The 16953-nt window shown below is 41.6% G+C and overlaps 1 protein-coding gene across 5 annotated transcripts in view; it reads right to left on the bottom strand.

The window, feature by feature from the left end:
* Positions 1-6685, bottom strand: part of GALNT7 (polypeptide N-acetylgalactosaminyltransferase 7) — an 82846-nt gene extending 76161 nt beyond the window's left edge. For 4 of the 5 annotated variants that reach the window (XR_003526445.1, XM_027636002.1, XM_027636000.1 and 1 more), the window contains exon 1: positions 904-1030. Coding sequence is in view for 3 of the 5 variants with exons in the window: in XM_027636002.1 (XP_027491803.1) it covers positions 904-1029 (126 nt within the window). In the remaining 2 variants the exon portion in view is untranslated. Of the gene's footprint in view, positions 1-903; positions 1031-3350; positions 3486-6560 lie in introns of those variants that run through there. The other variant, XM_027636003.1, reaches the window with a different exon arrangement.
* Between the last annotated feature and the right edge of the window lie 10268 nt (positions 6686-16953).

Raw genomic sequence — 16953 nt, forward strand, 5'->3', positions numbered from 1 at the left:
TTCCTGAGCTCTAAAACATCTGGTGAAAACGGAAGAAGCACTTTGACTTCTTCTGAGACCCTGGTGTCAAAGGGTCAGATTATTCTCACCTGACTAATACAAGGCCACGGCAAGACTTGCTCTGCAGATTTCTTCTGACATCCTGAAGCTTTTCTGGATGCACTGCCCACCTAACACCTCACCATTTCGGGTTGGAAGATCGGCACCGCCAGCTGGATAAAGCCTTTTGGCTTTACGTGCGCTGTTTTAAAATCACCTGATCTGCTGCTTCTCCTTGGCAAAGCCTGCCGTTTGGTTAGTAAAGCGCCAGGAAGCCGATCCGCGGCGGCTAGGTGAGTTGGCGAGGGAACACCTGCACCCTTTGTTGAACCTCTAGGGAGACCTTTGCAGGACACTTACACGCAGCGGACATCGGCGCAGGTATTTAGGGATGGAAAAGCCCCAAAGGGGAGACGAACCCACAGGTTTCGGGTGCCCAAGGCACCGCCGGCGGGGAAGTCCCGGGGAGTGAGGGAAGGGCCCCGGCGGGACGCTGCCCGCAACACCGCGCCGGCGGCGGGCACCAGGTGGGCGGGGGGCAGTGGCGGCCCCGCGCCGGGTGGGGCTCCGCGGATCGGACACCGGGGATCGGACATCGCCCGGGCTGGGCCGCCGGGGTCGCCCGGAACACGGCTTCCCCGATCCGCGCCGCGGGCAGCTCCACGGCGCGGCGCCGCCCGGGCTCCGGGGGCCGGATGAGGCCGGCCCCGCCGCTTCGCGCTCCCCTCTCAGGCCTGCAAGGCTCCGCAGGCCGCAGCCCGGGCAGCCGCCCCCCGCCCGCCCGCAGCCGCCGCCGGTCACAGCCCGGGCGGGGTCCCCGCCACCCGCTCCGTCGCGCCTGCCCCGGCGCGGCCGCGCACTCACCCGCGTCCGTCCCGGGAGATCCGGCTCCTCGGCGCGGGGCGACAGCGAGGACCAGAGCAGCAGCAGCCCCAAGAAGCTGCCCGCCAGCAGCACGGCGCGCAGCAGGAAGCCCAGCTTCAGCCGCATCCTCTCGCCCGCCCTCTGCCTCCCGCCGCCGCGCACGCAGCGCCCGGCCCCGCACACCGGCCGCCTTCCGCCCCCCGCGGCGCGGCACGGCCCCGCCGCCGCTCCCCCGCCTCCCCCGGCCGCCGCTGCTCTCCGGCAGCCGCCCGCCTGCGGAGGCTGTCCTCCCGCCGCCGCACGTACAAACTTTCTTTTTTTCTTTTTTTTTTCTGTTTCTCCCTTTTTTTTTCCTCCCTCCCCCGCTCCGCCCCGGCAGGCTCCCCGCTGCGGGCTGCGCGCCTGCCTCCCCGCCGGGCGCAGCGGCTGGGGTGATGCGGAGCAGGAAGTGGCCGCCGCGGCAGCCGCGGTTCCACGTGGCCGCCCCGCACCGGGGCGGGGGCGCCTCGCCCCGGGCCGCCGCTCGCTCCTGCCCCCGCCCCGGCTGCCCCGCCGGGAGTGCGCTCCCGCGCACCTGCTGCCGTCCGCACCGCGGCTGCACCCCACCGGCACGGGGGAGGAGTGGGAGAGCTGGAGCGGGGCTTGGGCTTTCCCAGCTGGGTGGGCAGCGCTGCTCGGGCACCGATTATTAAAAATTAAGGTGCAAACGCTTAACTTGAAGGGTTGTCATAGGCGTACGGTAACACAGGCCCATTAATTGCGTGCAGCCTGGGCAGAGTAGCACTAGAAAGGCAACAGATTTTTCTTGCGGATAGCAGATTAAATACAAGATTACAGAGATGCTATCAGCCCCATAGCTTGTGTGTGTTTTGTTACTAATTTTCTGCACTAAAAGTTAGGCATCCTATTTCCTCCTTTGGAGAAATCTGACACGTGCATGCACACACACAAACATGATAATGTAAGCTCTGCACAAAGCAGAGTGATGCAAGAATAATACAATTTAATACTTTTGCCTTTTCTGTGTATTCAGTATTATCCGCTTGCTTTGATGATTTTTAGTTCTAATTCTTGCACGCACTGGAAGGATATCGGATCCAAGGATTCTGAATATTAACTTTCAATGATAAGGAGTATAGAAATGAAACAGGATATTACACCCTGAACAGGATCACTTTGGAGAAAAAAAAATCCCCACACCTAAGTGACCTTTGTAGCTGGACACACCTAAACACGGAAGTCTTTGTTTATTCGTATAACTTGTGCTATAGCACTGTGTGCTTTTTTTTCCTCCCCCATTCTGTAAGATCAAGGTATGAGACATAGACAAATGCGATGTTTAAGGCATGGGTAACAGCCCTAATCCTTACAGGTGTTTGCACAGCCTTGTGACTTTCACAGGTCCTCAGAACTGTTTTCCTCAAACCCCCTCCCTGTTTGCAGTTGCAGTAATTAGACAAACATCCCAATACAAAGGTTTAGGTGGCTGTTTTCAGGTAGGTAACAGCATCTGCACAGGGCTGGGAGGGATTGGGGTTTTTTACCGGGAAAGACATGAGTTGAGGTCCCCAACTCTGAACAGATCCCTTGGCTTCCTGACCCCGGAAGGAAAAGGCAAGCTGGGGCTTTAAACTGTGGAGCTCTGTAGGCTGTCAAAGAAGTATAAAAGTGTTTTCCCCATCTCTTGTTTCATTCCTTTCTGGAGACCTTATGGCAGCAAACGGTGCTCTTTCCTCATGTTGTTTCATTCTCCATGTTTGGGATCCCTTTTTAGTCTCCTGTGCTGTTGCTCTCAGCACATTCAAGAAGAGTAAAACAAAAAAAGAAGTTACACTTAGCACTGCATGGAGGGTACGGTAAAACTCGCTACAGCCATGGGATGTGATACCACTGCTGCTGCTTCTCAGAGCTGAGAGTGACAGGGACAGAGCTCTCTGCATGCCAAGTTGATACGATGAAAACTCACATTTGTAAGGCTGCCTGCCAAAACTGGGTTTGAGGGGTTTTTTATATGAAGGTGTATGTTCTGTTGAAACCCACAGGCAAACCACATATCCATCATTATCACAGAGAGCTGCACACTAGAAGATGACCAAGAGTTTTGTTGTTTTTGTTTTAGATACCCAAAGTCTTGCTGTCAGTGTATTCCCCCATTAGTTGTCTAAGGACAGTGGCTTCTGTACACAGCATTTTAAAAACTCCACATTTTACCCTGAAAGAGAAGAAGCTGAAGACCACTGGGAGGCAGTACGGGGCAATGGAGAGGGTGTTCATGCCAGCCAGCCCCTCTCTCTTCCAGAATCGCCAATGACAGGAGACTGGAGATGGCATCATGTTTTTGCTTGACTATTACACCTGCCTGCCCTGGTGCCTTCACAACAGGGAGAACCACCTGCTCATGTACTGGCCAGGCAGTCTGACTCCAGAAGTATTAAATTAATACTGACCTTGGAAGTAGTTTTATTTCAGTCGTATCCTCATTAAGGATATGCTGAAGTTTCAAATTCTGAGCTTACAGTTTCTCCTGTGTAGTAAAGTGCCTAAGAAGATCTGCAGAACATATTTTCACTCTTGTTGAATTTCTACCACTAAGACAGAAAATGCAAATTAAAGTTGGCTTTGAATTGCCTGCAGTAACATTCAAAACCAGTTTTCAAAGTCTTTTATGGCCTGGAGGGGAAAAGAGAGAGAGTTAAGCACAAATTTTTGCCTCTCTCAGTTACAAAATATGAGTATATATATAAATATATATATATATATATATAAAAATCATGACACTTGTACTATCCAGGCAGCACTAAAACAAGACACAATTCTGACTATTATTAGGGAGTTAATCAACCTCTTTTAGACTGATATTCAGTCATTCAAATGTTTCAAATATACTGGCAACTGTCATAATGTTTGTGTTTATATGTGGACATCTACTGCTTGTTGCACAGAAATCGTATGTTCACTTCTCCAGCTATGCCTCCAAATAAATATCCAATGGCATATAAGTCATTACAAAGTCTTGCTGCTCTTGAACCAGAGACCTGGAGGTGAGGTATCCGATTACCAATCCCCTAAGCCATGCAGTTGCCTTATTGCTGGGGATTTGGGGGATGGTGTCTGGAGCAGGGTCACTAACAAATGTCAAAATCTCATGCAGTTGCTCCTATGGGAGAAGTGTCTGGATTTGGATGTGCCTCTTAACTCTTGTCCTGAATATTTGGCCGCAATAAAACAAACTGCTTCAACACAATGTCTGAAAGGAAATTCCTATAGACTTTTGTACCTATCAAGATGAAAGTAATGTATTACAAAGTTCATAACACAACAAGCTGCTGTAAAGGCTTGACTGTACATAACCCCCCCATTTTACTCATCTGAGGGAGATTTTTCTGTCAAAACATAGGTGGCCTTTGTAAAATCTACAAGTCAGAGACCACCTTTTCTTTCTGCTCAGTGCGGTGAGCACAAAACACAAGTGGGTTTTTTCCCAAGTAAACAGGTTTGAAATTAGCGTTGGAGTACTGGTTTGGGCTAGGATAGAGTTTATCTTCATAGTAGCTGTATGGGGATACATTTTGGATTTGTGCTGGAAACAATGTTGATAACACCGGGATGTTTTGGTTGTTCCTGAGCTGTGCTTTCAGAGTCAAGGCCTCTGCCGCTCCTCACCCCACCCCATAAGCAAGCAGTCTGTATGTGCACAAGGAGCTGGTAGGGGGCACAGTTGGGACAGCTGATCCCAACTGACCAAAGGGATATTCCATACCATATGGTGTCATGCTCAGCATATGAAGCTGGGGGAAGAAGGAGGAAGAGGGGATATTTGGAGTGATGATATTTGTCTTTCCAAGTCACTGTTACACGTGATGGAGCCCTTTTCTTCTGGGGATGGCTGAACACCTGCCTGCCCAAGGGAAGAGGTAAATGTTGCTTTGCTTTGCTTGTGTGCATGACTTTACTTATTTAACTGTCTTTATCTTGACCCAAAGGTTTTCTCACTTTCACCCTTCCAGTTCTTTCTCCCATCCTGCTGGGATTGAGTGAGTGAGAGGTGATGTGGTGCTTAGTTGACAGCTGGGGTTAAACCATGACAAATGGATTGTAGACTTCAAGAAATTTCACTTTCCTTAGATGTTTCCAGATATAACTACCGACACTTTATTTAGTGCAGTATTTCACTACGTGATATACTCTAGCCTTCATATAACAGCAAACTTGGTCATGCTTTGATTAAAGAAAGCATTGGAAAATGCCAGCTGGCAGACAGTAACTTGCTTTCCTAAACTGAATACTCTCAACACAAGCAACACCTCTGCTCTAGTGAAACCTTTCAGCTCCATGTAATTCCTTTTCCCATCCTTTCCAACCTCCCCGGCTTCACTTTCTTCACTTTTAAGATCATTTGCATGTAGATAGCCATCTATGAACAAAGCTTATGCTGTTTTCCATATTGCTACTTTGGACCTAGGGTGAGCTGGCCATTGACACATATGGAAAACCTGTGTAGTGTATTACCCCTACAGCAGATCTATTAGTGCTGCATACTGAAGTCTTGGGATGTCCATGTGGAATCCAAGACATACCTTCCCTAGTTTGCATCTAAGGGATTGCACACTCAGTGTGTGGCTGGAGAAGCCTTGCCAGATCTACCTTAATTAAACAGGCTTATACTCCCTTCTGACACCATTCGCAGCATTGAGGGGTTTGCAGTAAGATTCTAGATTAATGAGGTGGTCGCTGCTTAGAATAATCCAGAAGGGCAGAGTTTGGCATACGTTACGATGAAGATAAATCTATGCCCTAAATATTTACAATGTGTGTATATTTAACCTCAGAGTTGATAAAAAGGAACTGAAGTACAGCATTTTAAATTCTTCCTAATTTCTAAGATTGTTTTAAAGTACTTTAATTCAAGTAAGTGCCTCTCAGTAGTATCTAATACACGTTTTTGCAACTTAGACTAGGATGTGCTTAATCTTCATTGTTTAGTGTTCATGATTTCCAGTCCTCAGTACCATTTTTCCTGTAATTCTCAACTATCCTTCTTTTTTTAAGATAGAGGTTTAGCCATGCATATCCTACAAAAAATTTCTTCTTCAGTATTTCAGGATTTGAATGGATGCTTCTGGCAGAGTGCTGTTAGCCTCCTTTGCTTTTCCTGTCACTTTTATGAAGAACATGTTATGAAGTTCCTGTCATTACATTTAGCCCCCATACTCCTGTCATGCCTACTTAGTCTGTTTTTCTCCTACAGTATCACCTCTAGCTCTTCTTCTCTTTTCCCACACAGCAACAGTAAGCAAGCTCATTATTTTGTACAGATCTGTATGCTACCAATGTTCTGAAGACTGGAATGTAAGAATACTTTTTATTCCAGCTGCCCTTTCTGTTAATGAGTACCAATCAATGTTTTTGAACTACGTTGTATTGTTAATACTGCTTTTGTCTAAAGAAATTTAACTTCTTTTGCACTTACAAGTCCTCAAAATATCCATACTCAGATGAGTGTTGACAATCCTTGACAGATTTAGATCTCATTAAAATAGTGGATGGGATAGTTATGTGGGTGTTTCATTTAAGTTTGAAAAGAATTGGAATGATTCTAAGCACAGTTATGCCATTTAAAAAATAAAATATGTATTTAAATTACTTTTCAAATAAACGCTCACCTGTATTTTGAGCCAGACGTAAGTGTGAGTAGTAATATATCTCAGGTCCAGAAAATTTCCCTTTCCAAGGCACCACATTTCTGAGCACTTCAAACAGAAATTAACTTGCATCATTTCCTGAATCTAGGGCAGAGAAAATTGAAATAGGTTGCTGCAATTTCTGTTATGCTGAAAAAATGAACAGTGTAAACACCCACATTTCAGATGCTGATGTACTTTTCTAATAGACTTTTCAAATATAGTAAATAAGTGGAGTTAGTTTGGTGAAATTATCAGTCTGAACAAGATCCGCAGTACCTTTGAGGGGAAAAATGAAAAAATTTACAACTGGAAATTAATTAGATTTTCTTATTTTTTTGGAATTTTGCTATTTAGTGATGAACTGTTGACAGTTTAGCAAATAACTGTCAACTTGGGTATTATCAATTCAGTATCATTTATCAGCAACAAATCTTCAATACATTTAACAGATTTTTCTTCAGTATATATTCTGCTATGTTGTTCAAAATGAAACAAAACCTTACTACTGAAGATAAAAAACATTTGTAAAGCACTAGATGAGTTAAATAAAGCCAACATGTCAAATCTGCACAAGAAGAAGACCTATGAAGTTTCATAGACAAATTTAAAAAAGTAGTCAAAATTTGTTATACAATGTAACAAATAAGTGTAGGTGTGGATGTACAACGGTTAATAGATGCTAAAACTGCAGAGTTTTTTTGGTCCTTAGCTTAATCACAGGGTGAGTAAAATACCGTTTCAGAAAGTTTGGCCTGCCTCATTAGTACAGAAAAGGTCAATTAATAATTATTGGGAAAAATGGTCCAGTAAATAGATTTATAAAATAGCATTGAAATAATAGAAACTGAATAGCATCACAGAAATCTGCTGCACTCAGATTTTCAAACTGGGGTCCCTAGATGCTTGGGGAATGGGAATGGTGTCTGCAACAGAGAATGACAGCAAGACTACTGCCACTAGTCATATAAAGTTTGTGGTATGTATCACAAACTGATAACTGGGAGTTAAGAGTCTTAGTAGCAATAAATCATAAAAGAACTGTTAGGCAGCTCTGAGCTTTCTTAATTCTTTGCAGATTTCATAAGCTGTGAGTTTGATGTTATTGGTGGCTGGAAACAAACACCACGATGTTGTGCAGCCTCTTTTCTTAGTGAGCTGCCATTTGGAGAGATTATTTCTATTATGTAGTGTCTGACACAAAGTTGTATTGATTAGTAATTCAATTAAATGATTCTATTATAAAATGCATGTTTTCTGGGAATTGCAGGCAATAGCAGCTGTTGTATCATAACACTGCACACATTCAAGTTTTCTATTAAATGCAATCATAATAAAAAAGATTTCATAAGGGCTTTAGTACACCACATAGATGCATCATTTTGTGGAAGCTTCTCACTTTTCTCAGGTCCAAAGTTACACACAGATATCCCTACTTGATATGAACTAAATGATTTCCAACTTGTACAGTTTTAGCTCAGGTATCAATATAGATATTTCTTTTATTTTTTTATTATGTTTTCCATTTTTTGCCAAAACTGAAAGCTAAACCAACCAACCAACCAAAAGCTAAAAAAAACCAGCCCCCTCCCCCCCCAAAAAACAACCCCCCAAAACCCTCAAATCTAAGCAACTTAAGGGAAAAAATTATTAGACCTGTCAAGAAGACTTTGAAATAAAGGTGAAGGACTGTAATAAAGTCATCATCTTGGCAAGCTGAACTCCACTGCTTTTTAGTCGTCTGTGACAAGTAAGAGTGACAATGGCAGAATCTCATCCATCTTCAAATCTTTGCAGGTTTCCAGATCTCTCAGCTCACTGCCATTCAACTTCCTTTTTCTAATGTATAATGCTGTGCTGGTTTTGGCTGGGGTAGAGTTAATTTTCTTTGCAGTGGCTGGTATGGGACTGTGTTTTGGAATTGTGCTGAACACAGGGTTGGTAATATAGAGACTTTTTTTATTGCTGAGCAATACTTACACAGAACCACGTACTGCCACACTGGTGAGGAGACTGGGGTGTATGGGAAATTGGAAGGAGACACACTCAGGACAAGTGACCCAAACTGACCAAAGGGATATTCCATACCATATGATATCATGTTCAGTATATAAAGTGGGGGGGGAGAAGAAGGAAGGGGGGACATTTTGAGTGATGGTGTTTGTCTTCCAAGTAACCATTACACGTGATGGAGCTCTACTCTCCTGGAGATGGTGGAAGTGAGAGAGAACCACAATTTGGTAAAGCATGGGAATTCACAGCCAAACTTTTGTAGACTCTGCCTAACTGCCTGAAAAACCTGGTTGACTTCTTACTAACCTACAAGATACAGGAAGCAAACATGTCTTCAAAACATTTTAGATTTAAATAAGCAGGTTACAATATAAATGAAAATTAATGTAATAATTTGCCTTGCTTTCAGGTTTATATCCGAACAGTCTTTCCAAAATTGCCCTTCTAAGTCTTTGGTGTCAGGGCTGATTAGCAGAAAGCAGCAGATAGAGGCACTGTTCCTCAAAACATTTAGGTCAGCTCTGATACTCTCTGGCATGTATCTAGGCCACATCTAATTAATCCCAGAATATTCCATCACTGCTAGATTACCTCTGTCAGCTTCTCCCTCAGAAACCTGGCAGCAAAGATTTTTTTACCTTAGGTGAGGAATTTCCCTTTTCTAAAGGTAAATGGGAGTGGTTTGTTTCATCGTCTAACTACATAATGTTTATGCAACAATTTACAGAGCCCTTAGGATGTAAAGTATGTAGTAGAGGTGAATACCTTCACTTGAAATTACTGGAATGTTGCCACAGATTTAAACAGAGCCAAGATTTCACCCACGATTGTGTTTAGGATAAAATTTACCAGCTTTCTCAGCTCTAAGTATGATGATGCTGTTCAAAAGAATTACATATTTTTTCTTTTTCTAAGCCAAATGTGAATACAAAGTGTTTGATCAAAGTAAGATCAGAAAATACAGAAGATCTGTAAAATAAAATAAGAATTCCATCTAAAAGCCTATTGGAGATCAGAAAAAGTTAAGGAACTAAATTGTATTTGTCCACTTTAGGCTGCAGTCTACAGTCTGCCACAGTCATTACTGGAATTACATAAACAATTTGCAAAGACACTCAGCATCTCCAGGTGATAGTTAAGCCAAGATTCAACTAGCACTGTGGAGCAGCAGATATGCAATTGGTGACCACTAAAAAATAACCTGTACTTACTGAACTAAGGATACGCTGCATCCATCTTCTGTGTATCACAATAGTGAAGCACAGAATCACAGTACTAAAAATAGAGCATTAATTAGCAATGCTAAATTTATATGCAATTATGCAAAGTGCTGAGTGTCTTGAACAGTACCATATTTGTATCTTGAGGGCAAAGTATCGTGACTTTTGAAATTAATGCTCTATAAATATGTAATCATCTAGTATGCAAAAAGCCAATTGATTTTTTCTTATACCTGATGGTAAAGTACTAGATGATAAGACAACTTACTACTTGCAGAACCAGAAATACCTGTTATTGGAGATCTATTAATATGCACTTCAAAACACAGGCCAAGAACAGCCTAGACATTTTTGCAGTGGGTGAGGTGTGTTTTTTAACTCCGCCCTCCACTTTTCAAATTATATCCTTACAATCTCCTTTAGTTAAACACCAAAAGGATTTTCCCTGCATTTCATACAGCACTGTTGTCAAAACCTTCATTTAAATGCTTCTACTAATACCTTCAGAATTATGTAATATTACAAATGTAAATAAGATGCAGATTTTTCACATACTTGTTTCTTTCTTATGCGAGTTGATTACTAAAGCAGGAAATGCTATTCATAAATGCTCACTACCAACACACTAAAAAAAAAAAATCCATATTGAAAGACTTCTTTTTTTTTTAACATCACTTGAGAAATAGTCAAATCAGTATCAATCATGAATTTTGCCTGTGTTGAGATTTACCTGTCCTTCAAATGTGCAGCTGATACCTGCATTAACATGTTTCACATCTGTGTTTGAGAAGTCATCTTATGGTTTTGCTCATATCAGAAGAAGAAAAGCAGATTTTATGAGATGCAGGATGAGTCCACCTGCAGAAAAGTACATATAGGTGTAGGATGAGTCCACCTGCAGAAGAAGTACATATAGGTGTATTGGATTCCATAGCCAATGCTGTGAAAGTGACAAATCCCACCGTCTTGCACTTAATGTCTTAGGATGAACTCACAGATAGGTAAAAAAATAATGTTTTGACAGGTGAAAAATGCACACAGGCTGGTGATGTGATACTAAAAACATTCTAAGTTAGTGTAAGCCCTCACAACTCACATTGCTATTCCACCAAGGTCCCCTACCACTATAGTGGGCTTCACCATAGGAGAGGAACTCTCACTTTTTGTTGTGGCCTACATTTTTGGCTGTATCTGAGAGTCCTATAAGCATATGTGGCAGGTAGGCTCTGCCTAAATTTTGGTCATGAAGCTCAATTCTGAACTGAAGGATGAAGTAGATTTATACAAGTGTTTTTAACAGTGATGGGCTTCCTGATGCTATGCATTAAGTAAAATAGCAAAATAATCATAATGATGCAGGGCCGAGTACCATTACTGAGAGATTATGTCATATTTGTCCTATTGCTTTAGAGATCTTACCCCTTCTTAGGCTTCATCACTCAAACACTGTGCAAACTGTGGTTTGGTGGTGGTAGCAAGATGAACATACCAAAGTGATCTCTAATCTTGCCATTTCCCATCATGTTCAATGCTGACTAGGCTACTAAATTTTCACCACCTCTTTTTATGATCAGCCTCTCAAACTCATCAGTTTCAAGTAGCTGAGCAAAAGTTACAGTTGTTGCAGTTACCTATAATCTTTGTGGGAGCATCTTGATGAAAGAGAGAGAAAAAGAAAGAGAGGAGAGAAAAAGGTGGGCTATTTGTGTGGATTATACAGGCTCTGAATTTGGAGTGTTACTGCCCTGTATCAACAGAAAAACACAACATTATTATTAAGAAGTGTATCAGTCATGTTAATTTAAGAATTCCCTACATTCAAGATTATGGATTTTAGATTCTGTAAGGCATAATTTTCCTTATAACACCTTGTATAAAATTTCTTATAACAAAAAAGTTAATTAAACTGGTAGTTATTGCTTTGGAGACAAAGATGCACTATTAACTTAGGCAAGAGGGAGAAATAACTTGCACTGTCTGAAAGAGTAAGAGCATGTAATACATGGAAAACACATGCAATTATCTTAAAAAGAGCTTTTAAGTTTTTATGAGTGCCTGCACAACCTGCACTGTTGTTGAAAAATTAAAACAGTTCATTGTATGCCTTGAATGCTAGAAGTTGCTTCATCTGATAAGATGAATGATCCTCTCTGATCATTCAAAGTTTCTCCTAATTCTTCCTTTCTTTCTATTGCCCTCTTGTTAGTCTGTCATTCTTTTTGCTCTCTCAAAACCAAAAACAAACAAGAAAAAGAAATATTGTTTTATACATTATAAATTCTCATCATGCTCCTAATACCAGGATTTCCAGTTTCCTGGTCAGTTATCTGGGTAGAGTTAAATTAATCAATTCAATTATCCACAATAACCGTCATTAGGAAGACAAGTGTTTCACGCTGCACCATGGTGCATGGAAAGGGCCAGCAACAGCATCAGCATCTACACTCACTACATAGACTAAGAAAAAGCTAGACCATTTTAAAGCTTCTGGTGTTGCAGCCTTCTCCCTGCTACTTGCAGGTGTAGGAGAAGCTTCTCAGAGTGATCAAACAAGCCTCCAGCACTTCAGGGTAATACCAGTCTGTTGCTGATGAAACCTGTGACCTGGTATAAAAAGCAAACAATAAGCAGAATCATTCAGCAAATGGCTGTCATGGTTCAAGAGCTTCTGATGGTTAAAGTCCTTAACAAATACCTGTAACCCTGCCTAAGCTTATGACTTTGAGGTTCCTCAGCTCTGCACAACAACACATGCCTTCATTACAACAGTCCTTGTATTAAGTGTTCCAACACCTGAGCTCTAAAGAAGTAGCAGAAATCAAGCTGAAAAATGTTCACATAGTTTGTCTGAACACACACAACTTTCCACCAAGTATAAGCTCAGGTGTTCTGGGAATGAGCATCCTGATGAGCTTTGAATCAAAGTAAAAAAAGATAGTGCTTTCTTACCACTGTCCTGTCCAACTTCTAAAATAAAGTTGCATAGTTAAAGAACATCATTATGTAAGTTGATCTATCCAGAAATCCTTAGCAGATGCATCTGGTTTTCTTCATTCTCCTGTGATGTTGTATTTCAAATTCAATACATTACTTTATGCATCTTGCTGACAGTGTTTATTTTTAAGAGCATGAAACTCTCAGTGCTCATCTATTGTTCCTGAATGCTGACAGCGCTCTCATCATGGCACTGGCTCTCTGAAGCTAGAAAAATTAAATAGGGGCCATCTTAGGAATCGTTCTGCTTAACATCAAGAGAGAGATTCTCCTGCCTTCTGGTTTCTAAATCTCAGTATGCAAAACGCAAAAAGATCCTAGGAGCTCTGCAGGCTTGGCAAGGAGTACAAAGTTTGTGTACTGTCATGCTGACCTGGTTCAGCTCTTTCTTTATCTTTCTCTGTTGTCTTTTTGCTTAGTACACTATCTATTGCGTATCCTTGTCCTGTGTACACTAAGTGCCTCCAGGCTGTTAGAGCACCTAAAGCATAGTGCGTGTATTTGCAGTCTCTTAATCCTGGACAAAGTTGAGACCTCAAGCACACGCACACAACTTATTCAGGAGTCTCAATATGTTTCAATAGATACAAAAACTCCTCAGGAATTTCAAAAGATGTATCTGCACTAATTAGAATCTGTATCATTTGCATGCCAGAGCTTTACTCATCACCTCAAACATCCCTTACCTACTCCCATTTTAACATTCATATCATCTTGCTTTTTTGAGAACATATTTGAAAATTCAAATTCAAAATCCATATCTAAAGCAGTAATGACTTCTGTGACAATTCACAGCTTTATTACTGTTAAGTTGCTTAATTCTCTAAGACCCCTGATGCTGAAATACCTGCAGCTGTTCAGTACCAATGACTCAGTATTTAATCTCTGAAAATACAAGTACCTTTTGTGCATCAAATACTGTATACTGCTTTTCTGGATAGTATTTTAATAAGCTTTCATCACCACTTTTAACCAATCATTCTTAAGGTCCACAGGCTAGATGATGAGTATGTATAAATCATGCAGCTCCAAATACATCAAAGAAAATATGTTCATTTGTCCCAGGATTTGGCTTCTTACTTCCAGTTTTACCAGGCTTTTCTTTAACTAATCTTGCAAATGCCTTAACCACATCCAATTCCTACTCTACTCCTCTCAATCCCTTTCAATTACCTCCTTCTTAACATATAACAACCCCTCCATAATATTTCCTTGTAAATTCTTTTAAATCTTGATTTTTCTTCTTCCCTTTTTTTTTTTTTTAATAAATTGGCTGATTGTTAGGAGCATTTGTAACTCTTTGAAATTGTACTTCTGAATGCATTGTGGTATATTGACTCTAAGGGCTGAAGTTTCTAAGCAGCTTTCAGAATAATGAGATTTGTGGGCATGACTCCCTTGCACTGCTATAAAGGTTTACTCTTTAGAGCTAAAAGATTTTCAAAAAATCGGTTTCTTTGTGCTACTGGCTTGTAAACACTGTGCTTGGAGCATGCATCCTTTACAGCACAGTTACCCTTTTCTCTTTCAAGTTACTTATTGTGCCTGAGGAGCTTGTGAACATCTACCCTTAACATGCAATTTTATAACCCGAGGGTGCATCATCTTTAGTAGCAGCTGATACACGCTGCAGCTTTTGCCCAATTTGCCTCCACTTTGCACATAGCATTTATGTGCATGAAATATTTGCACTACACATTTAATTAATGGGCGACTCATTCTCTTTCTTTGCCTGACCACATTTCCACTGATAAGTGGAATAACTTGTAGATATCTTAGGTAAAGTGTAAGTGGCAGCAACTTGTAGATATCTTATGTAAAGTTTCGGTCCAACTGAAAACGGTAGATTCATGTGCCACATTTTCAAGTTAGCAACGGCTAAAATGTTGATCTAAAATTCCTAGGTTCTGTAGACTGGCTCGGTTGCTACAATTGTTCTGACACTTCATATTATTATTTCACATGAAGTTTCATGACGAGTAAGCCTACCTCACACGCAACTGTTGCCTGCAGTATGTTTCACATTGTGATTTGGGCTGGGTTTGCCGAGTCTAACCCTGCGTGCCTTTGTTTGCTCTTGCACTGATGCTGTGGCACAGGTATGCCAGCGTGCCAAACAAGGTGGGTTGGCTTCACTGATTACGCCAGTTGGTGCTGGAGTATTTGCATTGTCTGAGCTCAGCCCAGCACTCCTCCATCCACACCTGCCACTGTGTGTGCTCTGAGTGCTGCAGGACAGTCATCAATCTGAAATCCAACTTCCTGATGCTCCTGATACAATCCAGGATGCAGCCATGTATTATTGCTTTTTTATTTTTTTCACCTACCTCCCATAGCACAATGAAACCACATCTCATCCTGCTGTTTTTTTCAGAGCTAGTCAAAGAACGTGCTGAAGCCCTTTTCATCCCCCAAAAGCATATTATTCTACTGCTTCCTCCATATACCACATTTTGAGTTCCAAGTTTTTGCCTCAGCAGCAGCTTTTGGTTAACTAGCTGATTCTGTTAATAATGAGGTATGGGAAACATATTTACAAATAACTGGAGAATAAGAATGCTATGCAAGCCTCTTGGAACTGAGGAAAGGAAAAAAGCTATCTAGTACTTATATAGGTTTTTACACACAGCCTCATTTGCCTTCCACTTTCCTCAGGGATTATGGGATAGTCACTTTACGATGACCCTTTTATCACGAAGTTACACATATGCCTAAGTCATTTTATAACCCAGGTCTGGTGCTTGTGTTGTGACTGTCACGCTACCCAAAGCTGTAGAAGTGTATTGACTTTTCCATAATTAAGACAGCAATACCCACTGATTGGATTTAACTGTTCACTGAAGGAAAAAAAAACCCAAAAAACCACCAAAACTCTTTTGCTGCAGACTTCCTAAAGACCCTGGAACATGTTAGGGATACAAGAATGACATGCATAGACATGAAAAGCTGAAAGACAGGTTGAAAAGTAAAGCATAAAAAAAAAGTAAAGACTGCTGAGTATTTCCACACCCTAAGGTGTTTAGAAGGCTTCATTCATATCTATTCCTTATAAGAACTGTGCTTTTATACTTATTTTTTAAATCCCTCACTTCTCAGTAATACAACTGTAACATCAAATATGTTGTAGGTATCTTAAAGTGTTTTCATTTCGAAGGAAAAAAGTTTCCTGCATTCAGAATCACCTACTTGCTTAGCATGCACTGGGAGTAGAGGAGGTTGCAGTACTAAGAATGTGTCTGAATCCTCAATTACATATGCCCATCCAGCACCTTTGAGTTTATTTTCTTTAAATACAGAGGCTTTGGGGAGGGAGGTGGTGGTGGCATCTTTTTGCTTCATTTTGCTGCTCAGTGATGTGACTTCGCATAGCTGTTTTAGGGCAGGCAAAAGAAAGGAGACCAGAGTCAGGCTTTTGTTCCTTGGCCAGCACAGCGTTTCAGGTCAGTGAGCCATGCTGCATTTGCTGCTGCACACTCAGCTTCTCCCCTGTATTAACCCCAGCAGCCTCAATACACCTTCTTACGGGGAGGAAAAATGCAGACATTGTTGCCAGATATAGTTCATACAGGTTTAAGGAAGCATTGCACAAATGCTTAAAGCATGCAAGAGTGAACTCCTGCAATCATATACAGCCTTAAACATGAAAGGATGCTTCAAGAATTTTAATTCTTTAAAAAGCTTTCTAATGAGAGGATGATCCAGCCTGGATCTGGTAAATGGACCCAACAGTTCCCACAGCTTCAGCATGTCATAAGTGATGGGACTAAGCTGACTCTGATGTCCCCAAATCTGGTATTGTAAGAAGCATCCCCAAAAGCAGTGTTTTACATCTGGTCTGCCAAGTGCTGGAATGGAACACTGCAGAAAAGAAACCAAAGAAAAGATATTTTCTCCTTTTTGACACGAGGGCTTTTTCTGTAAGATTTCAGTCCTTGCAGCTTATGAATAAATTCTAGCTGTGACAACTAAAGAAAAACAGAATCTTCTCATCCTTGTTCCCCAAACTCTGTCACCCTCCACTCCTCCACAAAACATGACAAGAACTCAAATAGCCCTAAAGTAAATATAAGCGCATTAAAAATACACTTTATGAGATAAACTGGAAATTTGGTGTGCTTGCCATTGGCAACCTATTTTGCCTT

The sequence above is a fragment of the Corapipo altera genome, unplaced genomic scaffold, assembly GCF_003945725.1.
Source record: "Corapipo altera isolate COAL_440 unplaced genomic scaffold, ASM394572v1 22b, whole genome shotgun sequence".
NCBI classification, from domain to species: Eukaryota; Metazoa; Chordata; class Aves; order Passeriformes; family Pipridae; genus Corapipo; species Corapipo altera.